The following is a 23,929-nucleotide window of genomic DNA, read 5'->3' on the forward strand; positions in this document are numbered from 1 at the left end:
TAGCAACAATCACCTAGCCGTCACCATTTAAGTCTTTTCTCTTGGAAAACCGAAAGATTTATATTTGGACTTTCTTCTTATGAGACATGAATGTGATCTTAATGTCGCTTGTCGGAATACATTTCCTCATGAGACTTCTGCTTGGAGCATTTGTGTCGCTTCGGGCCGTTAACGGCTCATTACTGCCCTCTGCTGTCTACAGGAGGGGAGCATCCACCGACCGCACCGACTGTCTGTTTGGTGAATTTCCTCTAAAGTTAACTGCAAGTACTTTAACAAACGTCGACCAACGACTAAGGTAAGATTTATACTTTATCGGAAGTGTTCCATAATAGAATTTTTCTGTTTTGCCAAAGAAAAGGACGAGGACTGCAGTAAAAATCAAACAGGCTGTTTGCTAGCTAGCTCCCATTTTTGCCTCAGACATGTTAGCTCGGCTATATAGTAGTTAATTATTCACCTGTATTCATAGTGGGCGTCGTTTTACCAGTCTAAATAGTTGATTTGGTTACGAGGAAATCACAGGTGAGTGATGTTAACAATGGTGTGTTTCACCATTTCATGTCATGTTAATCTCACGTGTTACAGGCTTTTCTGTTCATCTTTTTCAGAACCTTTTATTTTAATTAAATGGAGAATATATGTATTTCCTCTTGAAGTAGAACCTACAAGTAGGGCTCTCAATAACATAACAGAGTGAGACAAGAGTGTTATTAATATTATTAAAAGTGTTTATTGGCACCAAACAGCCACCTAAGTTAACTGCACATTAGCTTTAAGCTAGCAAACAATGAGAGGATGTGTGTATCTGTGTGTGTGTGTGTGTGTGTGTGTGTGTGTGTGTGTGTGTGTGTGTGTGTGTGATGCAGGTCAGTCAACTCAGTGAACTCAGCACTCACCAGAGACTCCGGTTCGCTCTCCTCTATCACATTCTCCTCTGTAACATTACGTTTATGAATAAAGTACAATTCCCCATCCAACTCCAGTCTGTCATCGACGTTACAGCACATACACACCTGACAAACGCTGTCAGCTCTGTGGATCGCTGCTGGTTTATAAAGGGGATTGAAGATTGATTCTGATGTCTAGATTCTGATTTTGTTCAAATGTGGCATTAAATGACAGCTTGTCCAAAAAATAAAAAATGCACTCATCCCATAACCATAGAGTGGACGATGTGAAAAGGTAGAATACAGCTTTATAAAACCAAATAATATTCAGAATATGATTTAGGAGAGCTAAAAAAAAAAAGAAAGGTCTCTTATTTGTGGAATTAAGTTTCAATCATTAGCATTTAGCCAGTGGGTTTAGATAAATGGCTTGGATGGCATATACAGAATAAGGTCACTGTGTGTCACGGGCTACACACACACACACACATTCGTGCATATGCTGCACGATCCTCTTGTGCCTCCGCTGCTTCTGCCGCCTTTTTAATGAACCATTCACAGAAAGCTCCAATGATACCCCAGACAGGATTATGAAAATGAGCTCTCAAGGCTGCGGATATTATTGTCCACACAGGAAGTTCTTACATCACTCCGCTCTCTTCAAGTAGGCTATCAATATTGTTCCCCTCTTCGCCATTCATTGGATTGTGTTTCATTGAGCTTTTAAGAAACATGATGCACGATTGTATAACCACGGGCAATAATGCTATTGAAATGTGGTCACACACCAACTAATATTAGGTCGTGAATGTAGGACAGGAAAATTACACTGACTAGGATTCCATTCCGTGTGGACGTAATGGTGTTGTGTAACCTTTATTTATATTTTCATCCAATCTAGAGGTCTGTCTGGTCCACGTGACGTAAATGATATATATGGGTCAACTATTTGTTGCCATCATTCCATAACTTGCAATAATTGTGGTGACCCAGAGGGAAGTAGATGGTTGTGTGACATCGTGTCATTGTATTTTGCAGTATTGCACAATATTTTGCCCCCATGTTTTATTTCAACAAAACTGAGTGTGCACTTTTTGGGCATTTAAACTCATTACAAACAAGTCACGTTGAATGTGTTGTAATCCTATCTTAATAAAACTTTCACATTTTCTGTATATTTGGTTATCTAACATTGGATGTCCACCCATACTATTGGCATGACTCAAATACTAGAATACTAGGCTAGATTGCAAGTGAATACCTGTAACGTGAAGACCCCGGAGCATGAGCTGTACCTTGTGTTTAGCACTAATTGGAACATTTTAGCAGGATGCAGTACGCTCATGAACTGTAGGGGCAGAGTAGGGCTAGACCCGAACCTTGTGAGGTTAGGTACGGTATGTATTCACTGTAACCTGTGTCAAGAGGTGGTTGTTTGTTTTTCATGGCAGCAAACCCAGTTAAATGAATCCTCATCAAGCATTAAGTCAGTAGGTTTATCTCTGGAGCTCTTTTGGGGATGTTTGTAAATAATGCGCTTTTCAAAAATGATAGCCAAAAAAACAACAAACAAAAAAATGTGGTCACATTTTACCAGTTGCCTGTGTCTGCCCTTTTCTGTAACGTTGGTTATTTTGCTTCTAGCTCGTCTGAAAATAACTCTTGCTTTTTTTAATGTTTTTGGTAACCTGGCAACAGTAGTCAAGTGAAGAAGTGTCTGCTGCTTTCCTTGCCAATGGATGCTCTTTTCCTCTGTCTCTTATTTCTCATTCGTTCTTAACGTATGTCGGAAAAATGAGATAAAAATTGATATTAAATCAAATTAAATGCTGTGAACTTTGGGTGATGGCTGACCCTCTATATTTTGTTTATCAAATTGGTGAAAGACGCATTCATGTTTATGTTATCAGCGCACTCTTATTTTGAAAGAGAACACCAAGAGAGTGCAGACAGGTCAGACTCCTATTAATGTTTGTGCCATCGTATTTATAATTGATGAGATGCTCTGTGAACTGTCCACAGATGGACTTCATCATACAGGAAGCTCCACGCTGGGGCCTGTGCACCCTGCTGCACCACCAACTCCTGCTGAGGGCTGACTGGGTCTCTTCACAGCACCAGTCAATAAGCAGGAGATACCCACAGTGACAAACCATCATTCTTTCCTTATTTCAGTTGACGATCCAGATATTCCCGCCTTTTCTTTTCAACTCAATCACCTTGTGGTTCCCTCCACAGAGGTAGAAAAACTGTGGGTGGGCCTTCAGTGCCTCAGGATCTCAGCTTTGTTGGATGCCTGCATACACAACATGACAGTGGGTGAGTAGAACTTTTTCACACCTCTGTTCCCATGGATACAGTCCTCCGAAAACATTTTATGTGAATATAACGATGTTATCATTGAATTATTTAAAGATGAAATGTTGATGATACGCATTAGATATTATCGTCTAAAGTAATCCATTGCTCCTAAATGATTTCATTCTTGCGTTGTTATAATGCACCTTAACACTGGCCGCCACCCGCCATTAAACGCAAAAAACAAACAACAACACGCAGCAGCTAGCTACTGCCACAGCTTGTGTCTGCTACTGCCTCACAATCATGACAAAGGAGACGACAGACGAGAGCGAGACACTCTACCGTACGAGTGGATATCGCGATGATATTGTTATCATGAAATCTTTCAGCCACAATAATCATTTAATCAAAAATGATAGCCCTGCTCTGCACCCTTTCTTGGGGCTGAAATGCATCTTATGTCCTGCCTTTTTTTTTTTTTTTTTTATAAACGATGGGTGATTCTTACCTCATTACACAAAACAAACCTTACACCCTGTCCTAACTGCATGTAACATGAGCGAGCATCAGCAATATAATATTGTAATGTAATATTAGCTAAAAGCATGATGTCAACTTCAAATGAAAAAGGCTAGATTGCATTTTAAATTAAAATATTGTAATATGTCAGGGTTGTAAAGCCCTGAAAATTATGAAATAGTGTAATTAGAATCTCTAATTTTATTTTTGTAACAATTGATACCAAAATTATTTAAATTGAATTAAATTATTTCATTTTGATATTAACATCCCCGAGCTTCCATACGGCACTGACTCAGCTTGCTCTCATCCCAGCTTTTCATGCAGTCATGCAGTATTTCTGGTTTTATAATGCTGAACATCAGATTGTTGCTCATATTTTAGTTAAAATGATGAATAACTGCAAGACAAGAGCATAAAAATGGAAGATATTGATGGTTTTAAAATGTTTTGTACAATATCAAACATTTAACCTGGCAGCAAATACACAATCAGCAAAGTTTCAGTCGGTCTACTAGCAAGGTGAGACTAATATGAAATACATGTGTCAACAGTCAGCTGTACACTAGCACAGAAAACAAAGGATGAAAAGATAATACACATTAATGATCCCTGAAGGAGTACCAGAATTGCAAAGGGTAATATAATTTAAAAGGGTGACATTTAGGTCGGTATAGTGTATGTTTAAATTCCCAACAAAATACAAAATATTAACATGCAGGATTTCTCTCTAAAGGTAAAATCAATAAGATGCTAATTATGTATTCGTAAAAGACAAATGTTGTCCTAATATATAAATAACCACATCGGTGAACCTGAATTCATTTGTTGTTCTAGTGTATTTGTACTATCTGCACTCATACATATTATCAGTAAATTACTAATTAAATGTGTAGGTGGTAACTGTTCACATGAATGTAGAAAAAAAAAAAGCTGATAATGGTGACAATCAAAATCAAGGGGGTGGACATTTTTAATTCTCATTTCTTGCCTGGATGTTTTTCTTATTTCTTGATTTGCTAACAGAACATTATCTTCATAAATTATGCAAACATTTCATATCCGATGATGTTCGTATGATTTTCTAAGGGCAGTCGAGAGAAAACAAAATGTACACCTGCGTCTAGAATGGTCTCTTCCACTATTCTGCAAGCCTCCCCTGAATGAGTCATCCTGCTGGCTCCTCATTGGATAAGACCATGCCATCCCAAGGGATTGCCTTGCAGAGGCAGAAAGGCCTTGCTTCCATTCACAGAAACATTGGTATGCCAGCCTGCTATTTCATTCACATAAAAGACTAAATATTGCATGTGTTTTTTTGTCCTCCGCTCTTATTCTCCTTTGTCTCTTTGCCACCTCTTTTGATTTGCGAGGGGCTGCCTTTTCTTCCCTCCTTTTGTGTTTGCCGTTTTTTTCTGAGGAGAGGAGGCAGACGTGCTGTCTTTTTTTTTTTTTTTTTTTTTTCTATATTTGCCAGGCAGGAAAGAGAGATGTTGGGAGGGACTGCAGTGCGAAATCTGCAGCAGAGTGAGAGCGGAAGCTGCTTATGAATGAGTGTCAGTCTTTCGGCTTTGCTAGATGCTCCTGTGGACATTTTACATGAATGGTGTCTGGCTGTGTGCTTTCCGCTACCGGGGAGACAAAGATGCTTCATTGCTGCTGGTTTTAAGGAGACTCATGGGCTTTTTTTCCCCCTCTGTTATCCTTTTGGTCGTTTCATTGACTCATCTGCCTGAGAAACATGCCATTCATGTTGTGTTTGTTTGAGTATTATTCATGTTGTTCAACCTGGACTGATTGCTGGAGATTTTAGACAAACTGTTATATAGATTATATCTGCTTCCTATCTGAGAACTTAATGTTTTATTCCTTAGTTGCAGAATGATGATGGAGAATTAGTGCTGCACATTAGATGAATGTTCTCAAAAGAATTTTATGGAAGGAATAGCTTTTTTAATGTCTGCTTATAGATATTTTTGCTCAGAAACAAGTGAATTAACCAGTCATGTTTTTGAAAGTACATTAACTGAGAATCAGGAGGGATGTCTGCCCATATTCTGCAGCTGTTATAAATTAACACTGACAATATATTAATGATGTTGCATATTCTTGCATACTGTATCGTTGCTTTCAATGATTTATAGATGTGTCTTTTACATCCTTTTTAAAAATGACATCATTAGGCAACATTTAGATTTTTATTCTTTTTATTTTGGCAGGCACTCTGATTGTATCTGTCAAAACTAGAGTTTTCATTACATATTTCATTTATTATAATTTCTATGGTTAGCTTATAGTGTGTGTCCACTGGTACCATCCATTTTGTAAGATATGAATTGTGTTTAACCTGAATTCAAGCAAATTATTGCCAATAATTATGTTACTAAGTTAAGTAATCAAGCCTTCTCTCTTTTTCATTTCCCCTTTCTCAGAAAAACAAATAAGACGGAAAGAATTACAGGGACTAAATATCAGACTGGGGAATTTAAAAATTGATTGGTTCTAGTGTGCTGTAAGTGGGAGGTTTTTTTTTCTCCCTCCGACAGGAAGTGATTTGCAGTGTTCAGCAAGCCTTTTGTTGAGAAGGTTTTCTCAGATCAGTGAGTCATGCTTTAGCTCTGAGCCGGCAGGCAGGCAGGCAGCAGTCAGTAGAGAGTATTTGCTCTTCCTTCGCAGTATCCGTGATCATCGACAACATAGACCTTCCTCTGTTCTCTCACTTTTTGGATTTTTGAAGCCAAAAACCATCAGCAGCAGCAGCAGCATCACCGCTGGAAACCAAACAAGCTGCACCACAACACTGGCAGCCTTTGAGAGACCTTTTCTCTCCATCCTCTTCTTCCTCTGCCTCAATGCTGCGTTTCCATGGATTGTGTCTGTATATTTCTCTCTGACGGATTGGATTGCAGCTCTGGATTTCATTGAGAGCAGATTGGACTTTGGCGACAGCAGCAGCAGCAGCAGCAGCAGCAGCTCCACACAACCACCACTGTAACCTCAATAGAGAAAATTACAGTCAGGTGGCCTGTGATTGCTAAAAGGCGTTTGCTGCCTGTACCGCTGCTGCTATGTTACAGGAGAGGGTAATCAGCACGGCTCAGCCACGTCTGCCAGCACACTTGTGAAAGAGGCAGGCTGTGCGTGTCGGTTGGTGGAGAGAGGGGAGAGAGCAAGAGAGAGAAGGGTATGCTTCACCGTACCAAATACAACCGCTTCAGGAATGAGTCAGTAACATCCGTCGATGAGCTTCTCCACGGCCTGTCCATGAACCCCAAGGTCTCGGCCACCCCCCAGTCTGCAGCCGAGACATCTTACACACCCCCGACTGACGTCCAGTCCTCCTCCACCACCACTGCTTCCAGCACCCCCACCAGCCACGGCTCTGACCACCTGGAAGATGGAGGCACCACCCTGTGTACCCTCATCAACAAGGTGTCCAGCCTGAAATTCAGCAACTCAGGCAGCTTGTTGGGCATCAAGGGTCTGCCCTCGGCCGTCAAGGACCTGGCTGTGTCTAAGCTGCAGGTGGGTGGGGGATCGGGCTCCAGCAGCTCCAGTGGCCCGAGCCCTGGTGCAGCGACAGCAGCAGCGGCAGCAGCAGCAGCCTCTGGTGTGGGCGGCTCTCTGTGCAGCTCGGCCTCCCATTCAACCCCCTGCTCGCAGCTGGAGCCAGCCGTCAGCATGAGCAAGAAGAGCAGGCTGGACGAGCTCCAGCCCGGCAGAGTGGACTGGAATCCAGGTGGAGGAGGTGGTGGACTGGTGAGCAAACCCTCCAGAGGATGGCTACACTCGAGCGAGAAGATCTCAGGTCCAGGAGTGACATACATTGTGAAGGTTGGTCTCTTTTCTGTTTTTTTTTTTTTCTCCCTCTTCCTCTTTACACCATTCTCTCTTTTCTTTCAATGACTCAAGCTTGTGGAGGGGGGTGGGGGTACAGGAGAGATAATTTAGTTTCAATGGCACATCACCACATGCCCTTGAGTGGGTGTATGTAGGTTGGCTATAGCAGAAGGCTGAGTGAAGGAGCAGCGACCAGAAAAAGACATTGAATAATTCAGGAAATGGAGAAGGTCAACACTGAGGAAAAGTACAGTGATGGGAAAACAGACACAGCATTAATCAGTGCTGTGAACCATTCAATCAATACGGTATTTTTGTCCGTCTTGTGTATGTGCAGCCGCAGCGTTTTGCTTTTGTAACCATGGTGATGTGTTATTTCTGTACATTGTGCATCCCTATGAGCTGTATGGCTGTTTTAGCTCACAGATAGTGAAATGGTGGAGCAGGAAAAAAAAAAAACCAGATACATAGCGCATGTTTGTGTCATCATATCTCACCTTAATCAACTGTCACTCAAACATCATAAATCATTTAAAGGAGCACAACTTGGCGGACAACTATGAGAGCTGTGAATGTCATCGTGCTAGCAATGAGTCACTAGCATGAGGAGTGATGATGCTGAGCCCTGGCTCGAAAAGGTATCAAGTGAATGGAAAAAATGGAACAAACCATTTTCCCTGAAACCTCACAGTAAAGTGTGCTGTTGCCTGAACATACAAACAAGAAGCATCATTTATTTTTTGAGCATACGTGCAAAAATGTGATTTTTCCAAATTAAGTTACGCTGTACAATTGCCATCATATGACACCTACTCCAACTTGTCTGAACAAAGCCTGTAGTGTCTGTGACCAGCGTGGCATTCCATTAACTGCATTAAGGACGGGGAGCGCTTGTTTGTCCAGTCAATGCTGCTGAAAGCATCCACACTGTGACTGGGGGAATGGGTCCGGTCTGTGCTCCCCTCCACCCACCCCCACCCTCTGCTTTTCCTGTGGTTTGAGTCCTGTGTGTATTGAGTTCAACGTGGTGTTATGCTCACAGCACTTTTAATTAACATCATGCGGTCACTCCTCGCCCATCATGCACCATTACTCTAAAGGGACATTGATTGACAGTGACACTGTTTACACTCACACTTTTAGGCCATGGTAGCTATGTGTTTGTTTGCACAGTCGGTCTAGATTTTGTCTTTGAAAGAGGAGCAAAAATTAACAAAAAACCCCCACAAAAATAATGTTCAGAAGAGATGAGGGGAACTGCAGATTTGAGTGATAATTATCTGCGTTCATCACAAAGAGCCACCCATTTAACAGGCATGTGATCATGTGATCACATGACTGTTTGTCATGTTCCTAATTATTTGATTATAGAGATCACCCTCTTTTTGCATTGATTATTGCATTTATGTTGTAGTTATTAACTGTTCACAATGCAGGTAAATAACCAGTTTTATACATTAAAGTGCGTTTACAGTTCTTGGGGAGTGCGACTACATTTGTATAAAAGTAGTTTTAAAGCTGTTTCATTGGCTCTAGAGGAAGATTGATAAATTACCCTCAGTGATGTCACTCTGTGGCTTAATTGCATTTTGGGTTACTTAGCCATGTGGTGCTGGCTGTTACTTGTGATGTGTAACTAATCAGACTAATCAGTGTTACGCAGGACACTGAGGCCCTTTCCACACTCACACAGGTATTTCTCAAAACAAAGCCTTTTCTGTGCATTTTAATAAACAAAATGTTAAAATTTCTGAGCACATTCAAACCCCGGTTAGCAAGAGCTATAGCCAGTATGATATAGGACTTAATTTATACCTGTTGTAAAGCCAGTACTGTGCATGTATCTGTAGTTTTGTGAGTGCATGTTTGCCACAATCACTTTGAAATTTCTGTGGTTCACTGAGATCATTTGTGGCTTCCCATTGATTTTCATAATTAATGTGATGTTCAGTTATGACTGTATGAACGATGCACTTGTTTATTGTTCATCGTGGCAGTGAAATGTCTTCATAATGTGCTCAGAATAGTTTTCTACCAATTTTAGAAGTGCTTGATTTATTTTTGGACCCGCTGAATGGTGCACTTCAAACACAGGGTTCTAAAAATAGGTAACATTAAAAAACGTGACAACGTCACGTTGACAAAATGTTATTTGTTGGCTGGCACTTGCAAAAACACTCACCGGAGAGAAGGGGTCTCATAATGTGAAAGTTATGATTCTAATAACTCTGCGAGAAGGAGTGGAAATAGAAACGTTAGTGTGTCTGGATGTCTGCTTTGTTTACAGCCAGATTATGAATGTGATTGTAATAACGATAGGAACTCGTCAGCACAAAATGTTCCCGGTCTGTGCAATATTAATCAGGAGAGGTGTTGTAATGTGAGTAGGTGGCTGCTGCTGCTGCTGAAGATGGTTTTATGGGATAGGATGACTACAGTCACCTTATGAGGCACACTGTAGTAACAGTTTTTCAGATCAATCAAAAAATCATTGACTTTCTTTTATATTCTAACTTTGTGTTGGGTGTACTCTGTTGGATGTTTCCATTTTCAACTGGAAAGCAAAAAAGAACATGATACCAAACGTAGAACAGGTGTAGGTCTACTTCCAACTCTTATTTTATAGGTGTGTGTTAATTTGTAGTCTCATTGTTGACCCTGTCCCTTTCCCTAGTGGCCCTATGCTGCCCCTATTGCTAATGTGCCCAGTGCATCTTATGTAGTGTTAAATTATGAGGATGTGTACAACCGATGTGCGACACAGCTACAACATGCATGCAAAGTTGTTTTTTTTTCTTTTTTTTTTTTTTATCTTCGGCCTGTATTTCGCAGCTGAGTGGTAGATGCTTAAGTTCCTTTTTAAGTGTTTCTTATAAAAATGCATTGAATGTGTCAATGAGGCCTAATAATCACAGCAGTGAAGAAACAGTGTATGTATATCCGTCCTCATAAAACATTTGCAAAGCATATATTTTTTTTTAAAGGTAATTACAGTGTTTTTATTTACAGCCCTTTCTTATCACAAGTGTCTTTGTAGATCAGTAGATTAGCCTGAAACTAGCGACAGGAAAGTGAATTGTGCTCCACAGCACTACCAGTGGTCAAAAAAATCCACCAGATATCTTTTACAATCTGAGATATTTTCGTTTCTCACGGGAAAGCCTTCAAAAAACAGAATTACTGAGAATCAGCATCTGTTACTATGGCAACTGAAGCCCTGGCACCAACCTGCTTTAAGGCAGGTTTGGTTGATCTTAACCTCTGGTGCCAAGTCAAGTCATTGCAAAGAACTTTAGACAACTTATTTGAATTTAAAGTACAGTAGATTATAATGTATTGTGTATTTAAGAATTTTAGTAAAGTTAGAACTGATGTGTAGCTGAAGCTTATAGAGATAATTTTAGACCGATATGTAGAGTCACTCTCCAGAAGATCCACTTCACCAGTTGCTCTCGTTTGAAACAACAAGCAATCTTAGCAAGATGATAAAATGGAAAAGTGACAGTGTTTTTACATTTAATGAGAATCTAGCTTAAAAGAGGACAGACAACAAATCTAAACTGTATTATTTCCAGCACATGGAGTTGGTTGTGTCCCCTATACATTCCCAGAACACCTGAATGTAACTTTTGACATCTTATTGAATGTGCTGTATTTAACATGCTATTTCATGGTTTTGATTTGCAGTATCTGGGCTGTATAGAAGTCCTTCGATCGATGAGATCGCTGGACTTCACCACAAGATCACAGATTACGAGGTATGTCCACACCTGGTTTTTCTGACTTTTTAGGATTCACTGAGATTTCCTATGAAACGAATCCCAGCGAATCAGTTATTCTGCTTTGTTGTTTACACCCAAATAATCACAACAAAGGCTCAATTGTCCATTGACAAAAATAGCCATGTTTGGAGTTTGAAGTAGAAATGCAATAGTACTCTCAAGCATTTCAGCCGCTACCTACTGAAACATGAAAACAACTGTCCCTATAACCATGTATCATTTACACCATTTACACACCTGTATCATTTTAAAATCGCATTTTTGATCTTGTCCTTCAAAATCTACATTAATATGATAGTTTACAGTCGTTTTGTTCACTTTCTGCTGCATAAAAACACACTTTCAGCTCATTTAGATAAAGTAATAGATGCTTTGTGCCTGAACTTGACTATGACAACCTTTCGGTGCTCCTAACCTTCTCTGTCACCACTCATTTAACATATCAGTATAGTTTTCTGACACCCCCCCCCCCCCCCCCCAAAAAAAAAAGTTTAACTATGTCAAATATGTCATCTTGACAAATTTACAAATAACTTGAGGAACCCAGGTAATACTAGTCTCGTGTGAGTAGCACTGTAGAGACTGACAATGATGAATTTATTGTGAACTGCATACAGTTCTGATGTTTTAGTGTTTGGAAATTAAAAATAAAGTTTCTGAATTTTTATCTTTGCCCAAATGCCTACACATGACTCCCTTTAGCACTGAATAAATTTAGTTTTGTGTATTTTTTAAGACAGCCACTGCTCCCTGTCATGCCTCATCAGATGTAAACGTATAACTACAAGTCCTCAGAATCCATACGTTTCTATCTGCAGTCCCACTCCCACGATTTTGATGATCATGTGTATTTGGATTACGTTTCCTGTCATCGCAATTTGTTTGCATGGAGTCTTCTGTGAGTCCATGTGTATCTTTGAAATCATTGACCAATGTGCAGTGAGGCAAAGGCCAACAGTGAATCGGTTTGTGTCATGTCCACTTTTATGCTTGACTTCCTGAAGTCAGTCCAGACTAACGTTAGCTTGCAAGGCCACACAGCAGTGGGCTCTCTCACTGTGTGTGTGTGTGTGTGTGTGTGTGTGTGTGTGTGTTTCTGTTTCCCTCTAATAAAGAGAGATAGACAAACTGAGAGATAAAGCTATGTCTCATGTTGCTGCTATTATTAGATTTCTCCTTTTCTAAAAGAACCTACTGCTGTGTGTGAATTATCCAGGTAGAAAGGATACAGAAATCAACGTCTCTGTTTCTGTCATGAAACCAATATTCTCCTTCATCTCAGAGGGGAATTTGACTTTTACTGCATCAAAGCAGTATATATCTTTTGCCACCATTCAATTCAAACATTGTTGACTTTTACATACATGTGACATCACGGTGATGGCCGCAGCAGATGAAACAGTTCACTTCACATCTTAAAGACAGTTTTAGATTTCACTCTGTAATGTGTAGCGCTGCACAACAAGATACAGTTGCGTGGTTTCAGGAGGTGCAGTGCATTTACAATATTCCCTATGGCACAATATAAAACACTCTACACTGCATATTGAATCTTGACTCAGGTCTCCTGTGGCCAAGGTGATTTCATTTTATGCGTAACAGCCTGTAGAGTTCAGAGAGACTATAAATACAATCTTTTTCTTTGAACGGTTTCATTTACTTGTTTCCCCTACATTTATTTATTTTAATTAATACATAATTAAGACAGTAATGGTATTAAATAAAGTAAAAAAAAAAATGAAATAAGATAAAATAAGAGGGCAGTTGGACATGTCAAGTCTAAACTTTTACTTTTGCTTTGCAAATGTGAGTGAATGTGTAAAAAAGAGGGCAAAAAAAACATTAAAAAGGGAAAACATATACCAGCTCATGTGCCCTAAAAAAACCATCAACATATTAAAGACAAGTCTTCACAATTGAAATAATTAGCCATGAGAGAAAAGGGGCTTGAAAATACACCTGCAGTTTTGCTCGTCTAAAGCAGTGTACTTATAGTTTATGTATTTTTCATTCGATTCCACTAGTTTCAGCATAGAGTTATATTTCTTATTATGATATTGTGGTTATTAGTCAGGCACAAGACTAAAGATGGTAGATTTTATTTATTCATTTCAGTTGATACAATTTTTTTGTTTTTTTACACACCAAGTTTTAGTTTTGATTTTGTGATCCCCTTGAAATTATCTCTTTAAGTAAAACATTATTTATTATTTTTACTTATATACTATGAGAGGATGTTAGCATGATGATGTTAGCATTTACTTGAGAGTTCTGCTGGGCCTTTCTCCCAAAGATTCAAAGATTAATCAATAAGGTGTCTAACTATGAAATTAATTAGCAACTATTTCGATAATGGATTAATTTGTTTGAGTAATAAATCAAAATTCTCTGATTTCAGCCTCTTAAAAGTTAATATAGTCTGTCGTTTCTACTCCTTTATGACAGCAAACTGAATATATTTACCGTAGGTTGTGGGCGAAATAAGACATTTGAGGACATTGTCTTGAGCTTTGGGAAACACTGGTTGTAGTTTTTCTTTCCCTCGTTTTTTTAGTGATTCGTTGATTGGTCTATAAAATGTCTGAAACTGTGAAAAAATGTCAGATTGACAATGAAAATAATCGGTAGTTTCAGCCCTACTGCGTCCAGCCTCACAGAGCTCTTGAGTTCACACTTGTTCCTTCCAAGACAACAAAATATTCATGTTGTTTTCTTGGCATGATTCTTAACTGTAAATACAGTCTAACTCCATGTCAAAATAACTGTGATTCTGTGGGTGTCTGTGGTCACCATCTTGGCTTCATCCTCCTTTCGCCCTCCCTCCAGGGAAGCCATCAGCCTGGTGTGTGAGGCTGTTCCAGGGACCAAAGGAGCTCTGCGGAAGAGAAAGGTACATGGATGGACAGAGAGAAAAGAGGGAGGGAGATGGAGTGATCACGGAAGGACTGAGAGAGCTGAGAAAATGCAATGTTGGTGAAAAATACAGTAGAGCGAATATGAGGAAACAGCATTAGATATTCATTTACCCTTCCACGTTCTATATATAGAATCGCCTCTGTAAGTTTGTCTTCTCTTTTCCTTCCTTCATGTAAAAAGAGAGGGAAAACGGAGACAGATAGAGGGAGGAGGAAACGAGAGAGAGAGATTGTACTTAGAGAAGAGAGAGGCTGAGGAGAGAGAAGAGAGATGAAGAGGTATGGCACTGTATGTGCGTGGGCGTAGCTCCAGCCCACGATGCATTGCACACCGCGCACAGTGCTTAGTGACTCATGTAGTGCACAATATCTGTGATCAGGAGGCTGAGCTTGTGTGTGTGTGTGTGTGTGTGTGTGTGTGTGTGTGTGTGTGTGTGTGTGTGTGTGTGTGTGTGTGTGTGTGTGCGTGCCCATGTCTTCCATGTGTGCGTGCATGTACATGGTGTGTCCACAATGTGTGAGGAGCCTGTCTGAATGTGGGGTGTGAAATGAGGCATTACTCTGCTCTCTAGAGCTTGTTCAAATGTCAGGGAAGAGTATATGACAAAAAATCAGTGCAGACCAGTTTCTCTCTCAGAATAGATGTAAGATATAAGATCATGTTATTTTGACTGTGTGACAAACACGCTAGGATGACACCATCAGTACCAGGGATTATTATTATTATTGTTGTTGTGATTACAAAATGAAATTTGGGATGTGCGCTATCTTTTGGAGGTATATTTAGTGACTTCTATGCAGAGACAGCTAGATAGGAGGCTACAGCTAGCACCTGGCTTACTTAGCTTAGCATAAAGACTGGATACAAGGTTCCTGGCTCTGTCCAAAGGTACTGTTAGCCCAGTGCATTTAAAGCTTAATAATTGTCCATAACTATGATCATAGACTTGGTTGCTCTAATTTGTTTGTTTATGTCTCTGTGTCCCTTTTCTGATCCTTTCAGCCACCATCCAAAGCTCTGTCCAGTATCCTGGGGAAGAGCAACCTGCAGTTTGCTGGCATGTCCATCAACCTAAATATCTCCACCAGTAGCCTCAACCTGATGACCCCTGATGGCAAACAGGTCAGTGTGCAACCTTTGTAAACAGTTATAGGATGCTGTGAGCCACGTAAGCACATTGAAGACAATGTTCTAGAGGATCTACATAAACCCTCTTTATTCTGGGTCAGAAAAAAAAACAATACTGAAAAGGTTTCACTGAAGAGGGGCATTCAACTTTCATCTTAAAAGATAAAAACTGATCAGTTGACATTTTTTTTTATTTCGGAATAGCAGAGGAAAGAAAGAGCACGTGACCCTCCAGATGTTTCTAGAATTACCAAAGGAGGTTGGCAACTTGGCACATCACTACATTTAGCCAGTTATATGGCTAATAAAATAGTTTTTTTGTGGGAGCGGTGGTTAGTGGTTTCACTTGTATCACTGTGTCCTTCTTGATACTACCAGCAGATGGTGCCGAAGCACAAAATAATTCAAATCCCCTCCATATCTCAGTCAAGACAAACAGTTCTCCCAATGAGAAAGCGCTACATCTGGGGACTTACCCTGACTCACCCAACGTCCAAGTTATAGTTCAAGAAAAAGTTTTTTTCACCTTCGCTGGCTCTTTCGAACCAGGCAGCAGGAAGTAAACATGTAAGCTCTCACTGTAGCTGCCTATTAGATGTGTTTTCAACCAGGCAGTGATGGTTAGCTGACTAAATACTATATTTTTGCTGGATGACAGCCTGTAAAAAAAAAAAAAAACAACTTCTAAACTGAAAGTTAATTATATGCAATAAGAAGAAAATTGGTCAAAAACATCAATGTTAAGCATACTGTTAACCACAGCTTTTATAAACCTTATTTCTGCACATAGTAAACAAACACACAAAGTGCTTCAGGTAGGTTTGCGTATCGAACTTTGAAGAGAGGAAGTTTTTTTTAGCTGATAGTACCTTTTTGTTCCAGCTCCATAATTAACAGGCAATCATTGATATCATTTTTTTTCTGTAAGGGCCACTGAGCTGAATACTTCCAATATGGCTTCCTCACATTGTGTTCGATACCAGATCAAGGCAAAGAAATGAATCACATTCTGACTGTTTCTGTGTGTATAAAGAGGCATTCACTAACTTCCAGTTACTGTATGATTTTGCTTTTGACAGATCATAGCCAACCATCACATGCAGTCCATCTCCTTTGCATCAGGTGGAGACCCTGTAAGTAACACGAGGGCCTGTGTCTTGTGATCAAATTAAACTCAAAGTACTTCATGACAAAAAGATTTGATTGACAATTTTACAGTTATATTTTGGAGGGCGTTATTATTAGCCTATGGGAGATACTATTATTTAGAACACCTTTCAATGCAGTATAGTTATTTACAGTACAAAGAATGTGTCAACATACCCAACTTACACCCTTTTGGCTTTTCAGAAATGTAATCTTAAACCCCCAAACGCCCCATTATTATATTCCAACTGTTAGATTATCTGGCATAACTGCAAAACTTTTAGGGGTTTTATGTAACTGAATGTTACATAAAACATGATTCACTGATTGACTGATGCTGTATATTTTTTATAAAAAAACCTGTTAAAAAAAGATGTTTATCTCCCTTTAATCATGGCATCAAGCAAATAATAATGATTTTCCAAATTATATTACATTATCAATTTGTGTTTTTTAATTTTCATCAGGGATAAAGTGACTTAATAACAAAATAAATGTTTTATACCGTAGTTGGAAATTCTTACAACAATGTGTCTTTTTCAGGAAACGACAGATTATGTTGCCTATGTAGCAAAGGACCCTGTAAACAGAAGAGGTGGGTATTAATTCCTTGGTTACTTTATAAAGTGTCCGGTATCTCACATGCAACATGCATATTAGAATTTGTTTCTCTGACCCTCATCAGCGTGTCACATCCTGGAGTGCTCTGACGGTCTGGCCCAGGACGTCATCAGCACCATCGGCCAGGCTTTTGACCTTCGCTTCCAGCAGTACCTGCAGTGTCCCTCCAGCAAGCTGTCCTCCACACATGACAGGTAAGGTGTTCACATAACGCTCACAAAAGGGCGTATTCACTAGGGATGAGTGAGTAAGCAGGGCTTAAACTGGAAGCCTCAAATTCAAATTCATTGTTGCTCGTAAACACCAGAGACTAATAATCCTGTCCCATAAAACAGTTTACCCTAAATCCTTAAATGATTTAAGTCAGGTTGACGAAATATTGTCCATGTAACAACAGCTTGTGAATCCCCACACTACAGGATAGGTTTGGCAGATAATCTGTTAAGACCAGCCACAAATCAAGAATATTCTGATCCCTCAGTTGTCGGTAGGGACGAATATGACTCAAAATCTCTCCCAGCTATCCTGTAGTGTGTGTCACAACACAAGCACACTCACAGACCGCACTGAGTTCACCCTCAAAATGTGTTTTTCTTTCAGGGTATTAAACATGGATGAGTTACCATGGACAGAGGAGGAGGAGGAGACAGCAGAACATCCCTACTATAACAACATTCCTGGTAAGATGCCACCTCCTGGAGGCTTCATTGACGCCCGGCTGACCAATCAGAATGCAGCGGATGGATGCCAGGTACATGTACCACTCAGTTTATGAGGATGAATCTCAGGAACTTGAATGGTTTATTTGAACTTTTCTTCTCATGTGGACACAATCAGAGTAGCACAATCAACTTTGTTTTTTTTTTTTTTTTTAAATATCAACCCTCAGATGTGTCCTAACTGATTTGATGTGTGTCTGTATTTCACCAGATCGGCCCAGGTTCGGTAGATCAGACGTATTACCAGGGGCGGCACTGTGGAGAAAACTGGGGAGATGAAAGAAAGCCCATATTTATACAACAGGGTACGAAAATCCATATTTCAACCAGTAAGACATGTTTAATTTAGCAGAATTCAGTGAATTCAACGCTGTGGCTGTGATTGTCTGTATGGATTTCTTCCTGTAGGATCATTTGATATCAGCAGTCTGCCTGAGAGCAAAGGTCAGGCGTCAAAAACAGGAGAGATGCCCGCGTACGTGAACACCCAGCAGATCGACGCCCAGGTGCTCGCGGCACTCCAGGCGGAGGCGGAAAACGTGACCAAGGGTATGGCAGCAGCGGCCAAAGAGAGCCCGCAGAAGGACCTGTTTGACATGAGTAAGTGTCGGCGTGGAGGTAGTTTCAGTCTCTGGTCACGTGACTTGAACAGTGGATTTCGTTAAGACTCACCTGTTGCAGTCTCCGAGCAGCATCTTTGCCCTGCATTCATGACAAATTGTATGACTTTCTAATTACAGATCTTAATTATAGGGGTTTCCTCGCTTTTGTTTCTCTATGACTTCAGTGTGGCATTATAATAACACCTCCTCAGAGTGAAGACAATAGGACAACAGTGTTAATGTCAGTGTACCGCTTCATTCCTTACTCCTTTCAACAAGAGCCTTGCTATTATCATACATGACAGATCAGTTATATGAGGATGTGTATAACTGTGTATGAAGAATCCATGACACAAATTACATGTGAGCAGTGAACTATACTGTTCAGAAGTGAGCCGTTCCTGTTCTGTACTTTCTGTAGTTTACTCCCTCCAGCTCTTGCTTGATGGAAAGTTAGATTTCAATCAGACTATTGCACAACACAATGTGGAAAAATTCAGTCAATGAAAGTTGTTTATAAGTAATTAATGCAGTACTATACATACTATACAGTATAATTTGACATTAAAATGTTGCTGTAATTTGTATTGGCTTGTGCTAGTCAGTCATTAAAGTTATGATTTGTAAAAGATCCCCAACATTATGATATTCTGTCAAAAATAATACAATTACTGGATATTTTAGAATAACAATTTGTGTTTCATGCACAGTCTTGCTCCTTTCTGTGTGGAGTCTGTCTTGTTTTCCCTCCGTTCAGGTCCTCTCACGATCCAAATAGATGCCTGTCAGGTTAATTGGTAACTCTAAATTGTCTGTACACTGTAAAATCAGAGAAAAATAATTAAAAAATTTGAGGAAACTAATTAGTAAACTAAAGATTTTAAGTTGTTCTTTAGCTTGTACGACTTAAATTACATGTATACTTCAATATTATTATATACTATTATATCTTATATTATTATTATTATTATATGATATTATTATTATGATATTCAATTCTATGGATATTAGTGTACATTGTATATTGGTTGTCCGATATGTGCAAGTGTGAAAACATGTACATGTACATTTACAGGAAGTTTCCTGAATAATACCATTTTCTGAAGCTGATTCATGGATTCGTATAGTTGAGATGTACCTGCAGGAGGTCAACTGACATTCTGCCACAGGTATCCTTCCTCTCTTAATTTTTCACTTTGGCACTGCCCTCATCCATACCAGAGCCCTTCGAGGACGCCATTCAGTCGCAGTCCCATCCGTCGTCCCAGGGGCAGCCCCTGTCCCAGACTTCTGCTCTCCACAAGGCGGCGTCCGTGGACAACTCGAGCCCTCTTCTCGTGCGCTCACTGGCCTTCCGGGCACAGGAGGAGCTGGAGGGCCAGACGTGGTACCACGGCAAAATGAGCCGCCGTGACGCTGAAAAACTGCTGAAAGACGACGGGGACTTCCTGGTTCGTAAGAGCACTACCAACCCAGGGTCCTACGTACTGACGGGCATGCACAATGGACTTGCCAAACACCTGCTGTTGGTGGACCCTGAGGGCACGGTAAGAAGAAATGTGTGTCTGTGGGAGATACTGTAGATAGTTATAAATTATTAGTCCACAACAGACATTTAACATTTCTTTCTCTTTTCAAAGGTACGGACAAAAGATCACATATTTGACAGCATTAGCCATTTAATTGGCCATCACCGTGACAACAATCTGCCGATTGTGTCCGCTGGGAGTGAACTGTGTCTCCTACAGCCCGTTGGAAGGAAACAGTGATGCTTGCAATGCCTGATGGGAAATAGGAAGCTCCGGACAGTCTCTCCTACCATCCTGAAACTTGAAGATGAAACACGAAGAGAAGATGCTTAAAGGCTTGAGGCGCTGACGGTGTATTTGGGAAACTGGCCCGTTGTTACTTTTTGTGGAGGCACTGAAAGACGCAAGATTTGTTTAAGATGAAAAAAAAATTATTTATAGAACTGTTATTATTTTGTTGTGATGACTGAAATGCTATATTTTTGAGAAGACATAGGTGCATTTGGACATAATATCTTGATTTGGTGTTTTAAAAGATAAAAAAAAGAGACAGTTGTTCTTGTAGTTTAGATGAAGTGCAAATCAAACCTCAGAGAGGTGTTAACAAGAGTATTTTAGAATAAAAATCCTGAAATTTTAGTTTTGTCTGTCAAGCACAACCACATTTCTACAGGAAACCGTTGGCTGAGAGGTCGAGGAAACAAAAAAAAAACAAAAACAGTTTGGACAAAAAATGCTGTTTGTAACGAATTACTTTAGATAAATGTCCTTTAATCTCACCAATAGCGTGACAGCTCACTCAATTAGTCACTATATGAAATCTGCTTTTATTGGGGATTAGAACCAAATGTGTTTTTGCTTTGCAGTAGTCACAAAGTGTCGGGGTGCAAACAGACATCCTTCATAGTGCTGTCAATGGCTTTAAAGATCAACCTTTTTTATGAAGTATTTTCTCGTGTCACTGCAGTCGCATGACTTAAAATCAACCGTTCTTGTGGACATTGTTCGTAGACCTTGATGCCCCTTTATTTCAAAGAGGTGCTTGTGTATGCTGACACTGTAAAATATTTATGCTTTTCAACCAGTGATTATTTCTGAATTGGTTTCCTCTGGATTCTTCTTTTAGGTGTGTAGTCGATGATTAGTTTCGGGGGGGGCTTGAGTCATGCAACGGATATTCTCACACTCTTGATTGACATTTTCGCCTTTTTTTTTTCGTAAAAGTTACCGTCATCATTGGAATCATCACAAAACGAATAGCACAATCGGAGAGTTAGATCAGTTAGACCCTCCGTGACAGTTGTACCACAACGAATTATTGATGTGTTGAGACGTAATTTACACACTTTACTTGCGAATTAGACGAAATATTGAGCACTCACTGCAGAATGTTTGATGTTCGATCACATTCACTTATTCACGTGTGTGGATATCTGATGGCGAGACTGCTTTATTGCCACTAGATGTCATAACAGATATGCTTGTTTACCCCTGTCAGTCACACTCAACTCTCTTTGTGTTATCACTTGTAAGTAGCAAAAGGATGCCGGCTGTGTTTTTGCTTTACGGGGGGAAAATGCAACTCTACAGGTCGGGGCTTAATTTACATTTTGCAGTCCACAGTACACAATCGCTCCTCAGAGCAGTTTGCTGTCTTTGGGTTCAAACGGACTGTTTTTGTAGAGCGGGAATCAAAATTATGAAAACAAAAAAACACACACACACAAAAAACGGCTTCTAGAAAACAGCTCACAGCAGTTATTGCAACAGAACTTTTTAAAAAATGCTCTCATCCTTACTATTGTCAGTACTCTGATGGAAACCAAATGAATGGGGCATTGTATTTGATATGCACTGGACCACTTCAATTGAACCAAAATCAGCATGTGTTCAATGAGTTTGACAAGACAGATGCAATGTAATATAACGTGCCTGTATTTTGCTGCAAGAGGGAGTGTACAGTACATGCATCTCACAACAACACACATTTTAGCAAAGAGCAGAATCAGGATCTTTAGGTAATTATCCAGCACCAGATTATTTTTGCTTTCAGGCTTCCTTGACTCCTTGTGTTCCTTGTGAAAGGAAGATATTTGGGATTTTTGACAAATGTGTAGGACAAAAAGGGCACAAAGTATCATTTAAAGGTTTTTTCCTTTTTTTGAACAGTTTCTTGCCATCAACTTTTCTTAACCCAGTTATTTGTGACATAATTTCATTAAATCTATACGGATGCCCTGAGAGGCAAATTAGAAGAACACTTTGTGGTGATGAGTTTTCTGACGATAAGTCTGATCTAAATTTAATTTTCTCTCCCATATTTTTGACGTAAGAACAAGTGAAATAAAGGAGTTTGTCATGATAATCTGTCTAAATTTCCCAGACATGTTATTTAATCTGAGAAACGGGTAGAAAACTTTTTTTGACAGGTAACAAATAAGATCATCTCAACCCAACTGCCAGAGTAACTTTTGGCTTATTATTTTACTGCAAGTATGAGATATGTTGAAACTTTACTTTCATCTTGTGAAAGTGCACTTTGGTTAGGTTTAGGAACAAAAACTGCTCAGTCAGGATAACGAAAACATCACGTTTTGTCTAAAAATACCACAAACACCCCTGGAAATTGTCCAGTGTTTTCATGCAAGCAAATTAGATTTGGGCTTAGGTAATGAGCTTTGTTATGGTTACAGTAAGAATGTCAGGTTAAGACCAGTGGGTGCATTTCACCCTCTTGTGGCTGAACAGAGTACTACAACAACAAACACCAAGAAAAATGATCCTGACTTCTGACAGAAAAAAAAAAGTTTTCACTGATGAAAACACAGGGACTTAAATAAAAAGTCAGTAAATTCTAATTAAATTAAATCTGGCAACAACAAAAACATCTGGCCTATGCAAGATTATCTTTGCCAAACCTTTTGTTTGTTCCTGTTCTTAAGTGATAAACACAGGAGAGAAAACAAGTTCTATCGGATCACCAGAATGTTCTTAAGCTTGTCTCTCATGGCTTCCATACATCTATCAACTTGGAAGGAATAATGCGCTAAATTACAAAAAAAGAAAAAAGAAAACAACAAACAATAAGCTAACGTACAATTCTTTTGGTATTAGTCTTTTCTTGAAGAGCAAATTTGTAGTAACCACCTGGGCAAAAGAGAAAAAAAACGCCATACTTGAAAATCTCTCTGCTAACACCACAAATTAGCTGCGTGGCGTGAAAGAAAAATAAAAACAAAACTAAAACACCGCTGGGACACAAAAAGAGAACATGGCTTCTTTCCAGATTTTTCTGTTGATGAAAATGTGCCTTTTATTTGTACAAATGGTATTTTTATTTCTCGTTCTCTCTCTTTCTCTCTCTTCAAAGTGCAATAGCTGATTTTCAATGGGGCATGCCTGTTCACTAGAGGTTGTGTTTCGCCCTGCTGCGTGTTGCTGCTTGAGACTACTGTTTTCTCTCTCTCTCTCTCTCTATCTCTCTCTATCTCTCTCTCTATCTGTCTCCCCCCCATCCCTCCCTCCCTCTCTATTATATATTATAAATGTATCATTTCCAGATTCTAAATATAAATGTTTGACGGAGGGAATCACACAGAAAAACTCACTATTTTGGAACAGGTATAGTTAAGAAAAAAAGAAAAAAAAGGAAATAAAAAACAAAGAAGTCCAAATGATGTTTACAAATTTAATCTTTTTTGGTTGTATGGGTTTATCATTATTCTGTATGACTGTTGGCAATAAAACCGTGAATGTGTAGAATCTCTCTTGTTAATCCCTGCCATAGTAATCAATAACGTGTTTCAGTTTGGGTCGACAGTTTCCTCTTTGCAGACATTTTTGACATACTTTTTCTTTATTTTTGCCTCGATTATGAGATTTATTGTCGTCGTTATTCTTGATTATCCGCAGAACACACATTAAAAAAACCTTATT

At 39.5% G+C, this 23,929-nt stretch overlaps 1 protein-coding gene across 13 annotated transcripts; it reads left to right on the forward strand.

The window, feature by feature from the left end:
• Positions 1 to 23,752, forward strand: shc3 (SHC (Src homology 2 domain containing) transforming protein 3). 13 transcript variants are annotated; one of them, XM_037118141.1, is made up of 17 exons: positions 1 to 298; positions 2,913 to 3,034; positions 3,129 to 3,209; positions 4,800 to 4,973; positions 6,387 to 7,544; positions 11,238 to 11,308; positions 14,159 to 14,222; positions 15,251 to 15,370; positions 15,576 to 15,635; positions 16,456 to 16,509; positions 17,066 to 17,117; positions 17,208 to 17,337; positions 17,744 to 17,894; positions 18,074 to 18,167; positions 18,271 to 18,462; positions 19,686 to 20,011; positions 20,105 to 23,752. In XM_037118141.1, exons 5-17 carry the CDS (start codon positions 6,897 to 6,899, stop codon positions 20,231 to 20,233), a joined length of 2,091 nt encoding a protein of 696 aa, XP_036974036.1. In that variant the 5' UTR covers positions 1 to 298; positions 2,913 to 3,034; positions 3,129 to 3,209; positions 4,800 to 4,973; positions 6,387 to 6,896; the 3' UTR covers positions 20,234 to 23,752. The 13 variants fall into 13 exon arrangements, with proteins under 13 accessions (XP_036974036.1, XP_036974039.1, XP_036974031.1 ...); XM_037118144.1 differs by having other exon boundaries at positions 4,805 to 4,973; XM_037118136.1 differs by having other exon boundaries at positions 2,913 to 3,209; positions 6,143 to 7,544.
• The last annotated feature ends 177 nt before the right edge of the window (positions 23,753 to 23,929 follow it).

Source organism: Acanthopagrus latus, chromosome 12, assembly GCF_904848185.1.
Source record: "Acanthopagrus latus isolate v.2019 chromosome 12, fAcaLat1.1, whole genome shotgun sequence".
Taxonomy (NCBI): Eukaryota; Metazoa; Chordata; class Actinopteri; order Spariformes; family Sparidae; genus Acanthopagrus; species Acanthopagrus latus.

Coding starts and splice junctions, on each gene's coding strand:
- shc3 (XM_037118136.1), top strand. CDS start 6,897: ATGCTTCACCGTACCAAATACAACCGCTTCAGGAATGAGTCAGTAACA. Junction 11,309..14,158: donor ACAAGATCACAGATTACGAG/GTATGTCCACAC, acceptor CCCTCCCTCCAG/GGAAGCCATCAGCCTGGTGT. Junction 15,636..16,455: donor TTCTAGAATTACCAAAGGAG/GTTGGCAACTTG, acceptor TGCTTTTGACAG/ATCATAGCCAACCATCACAT.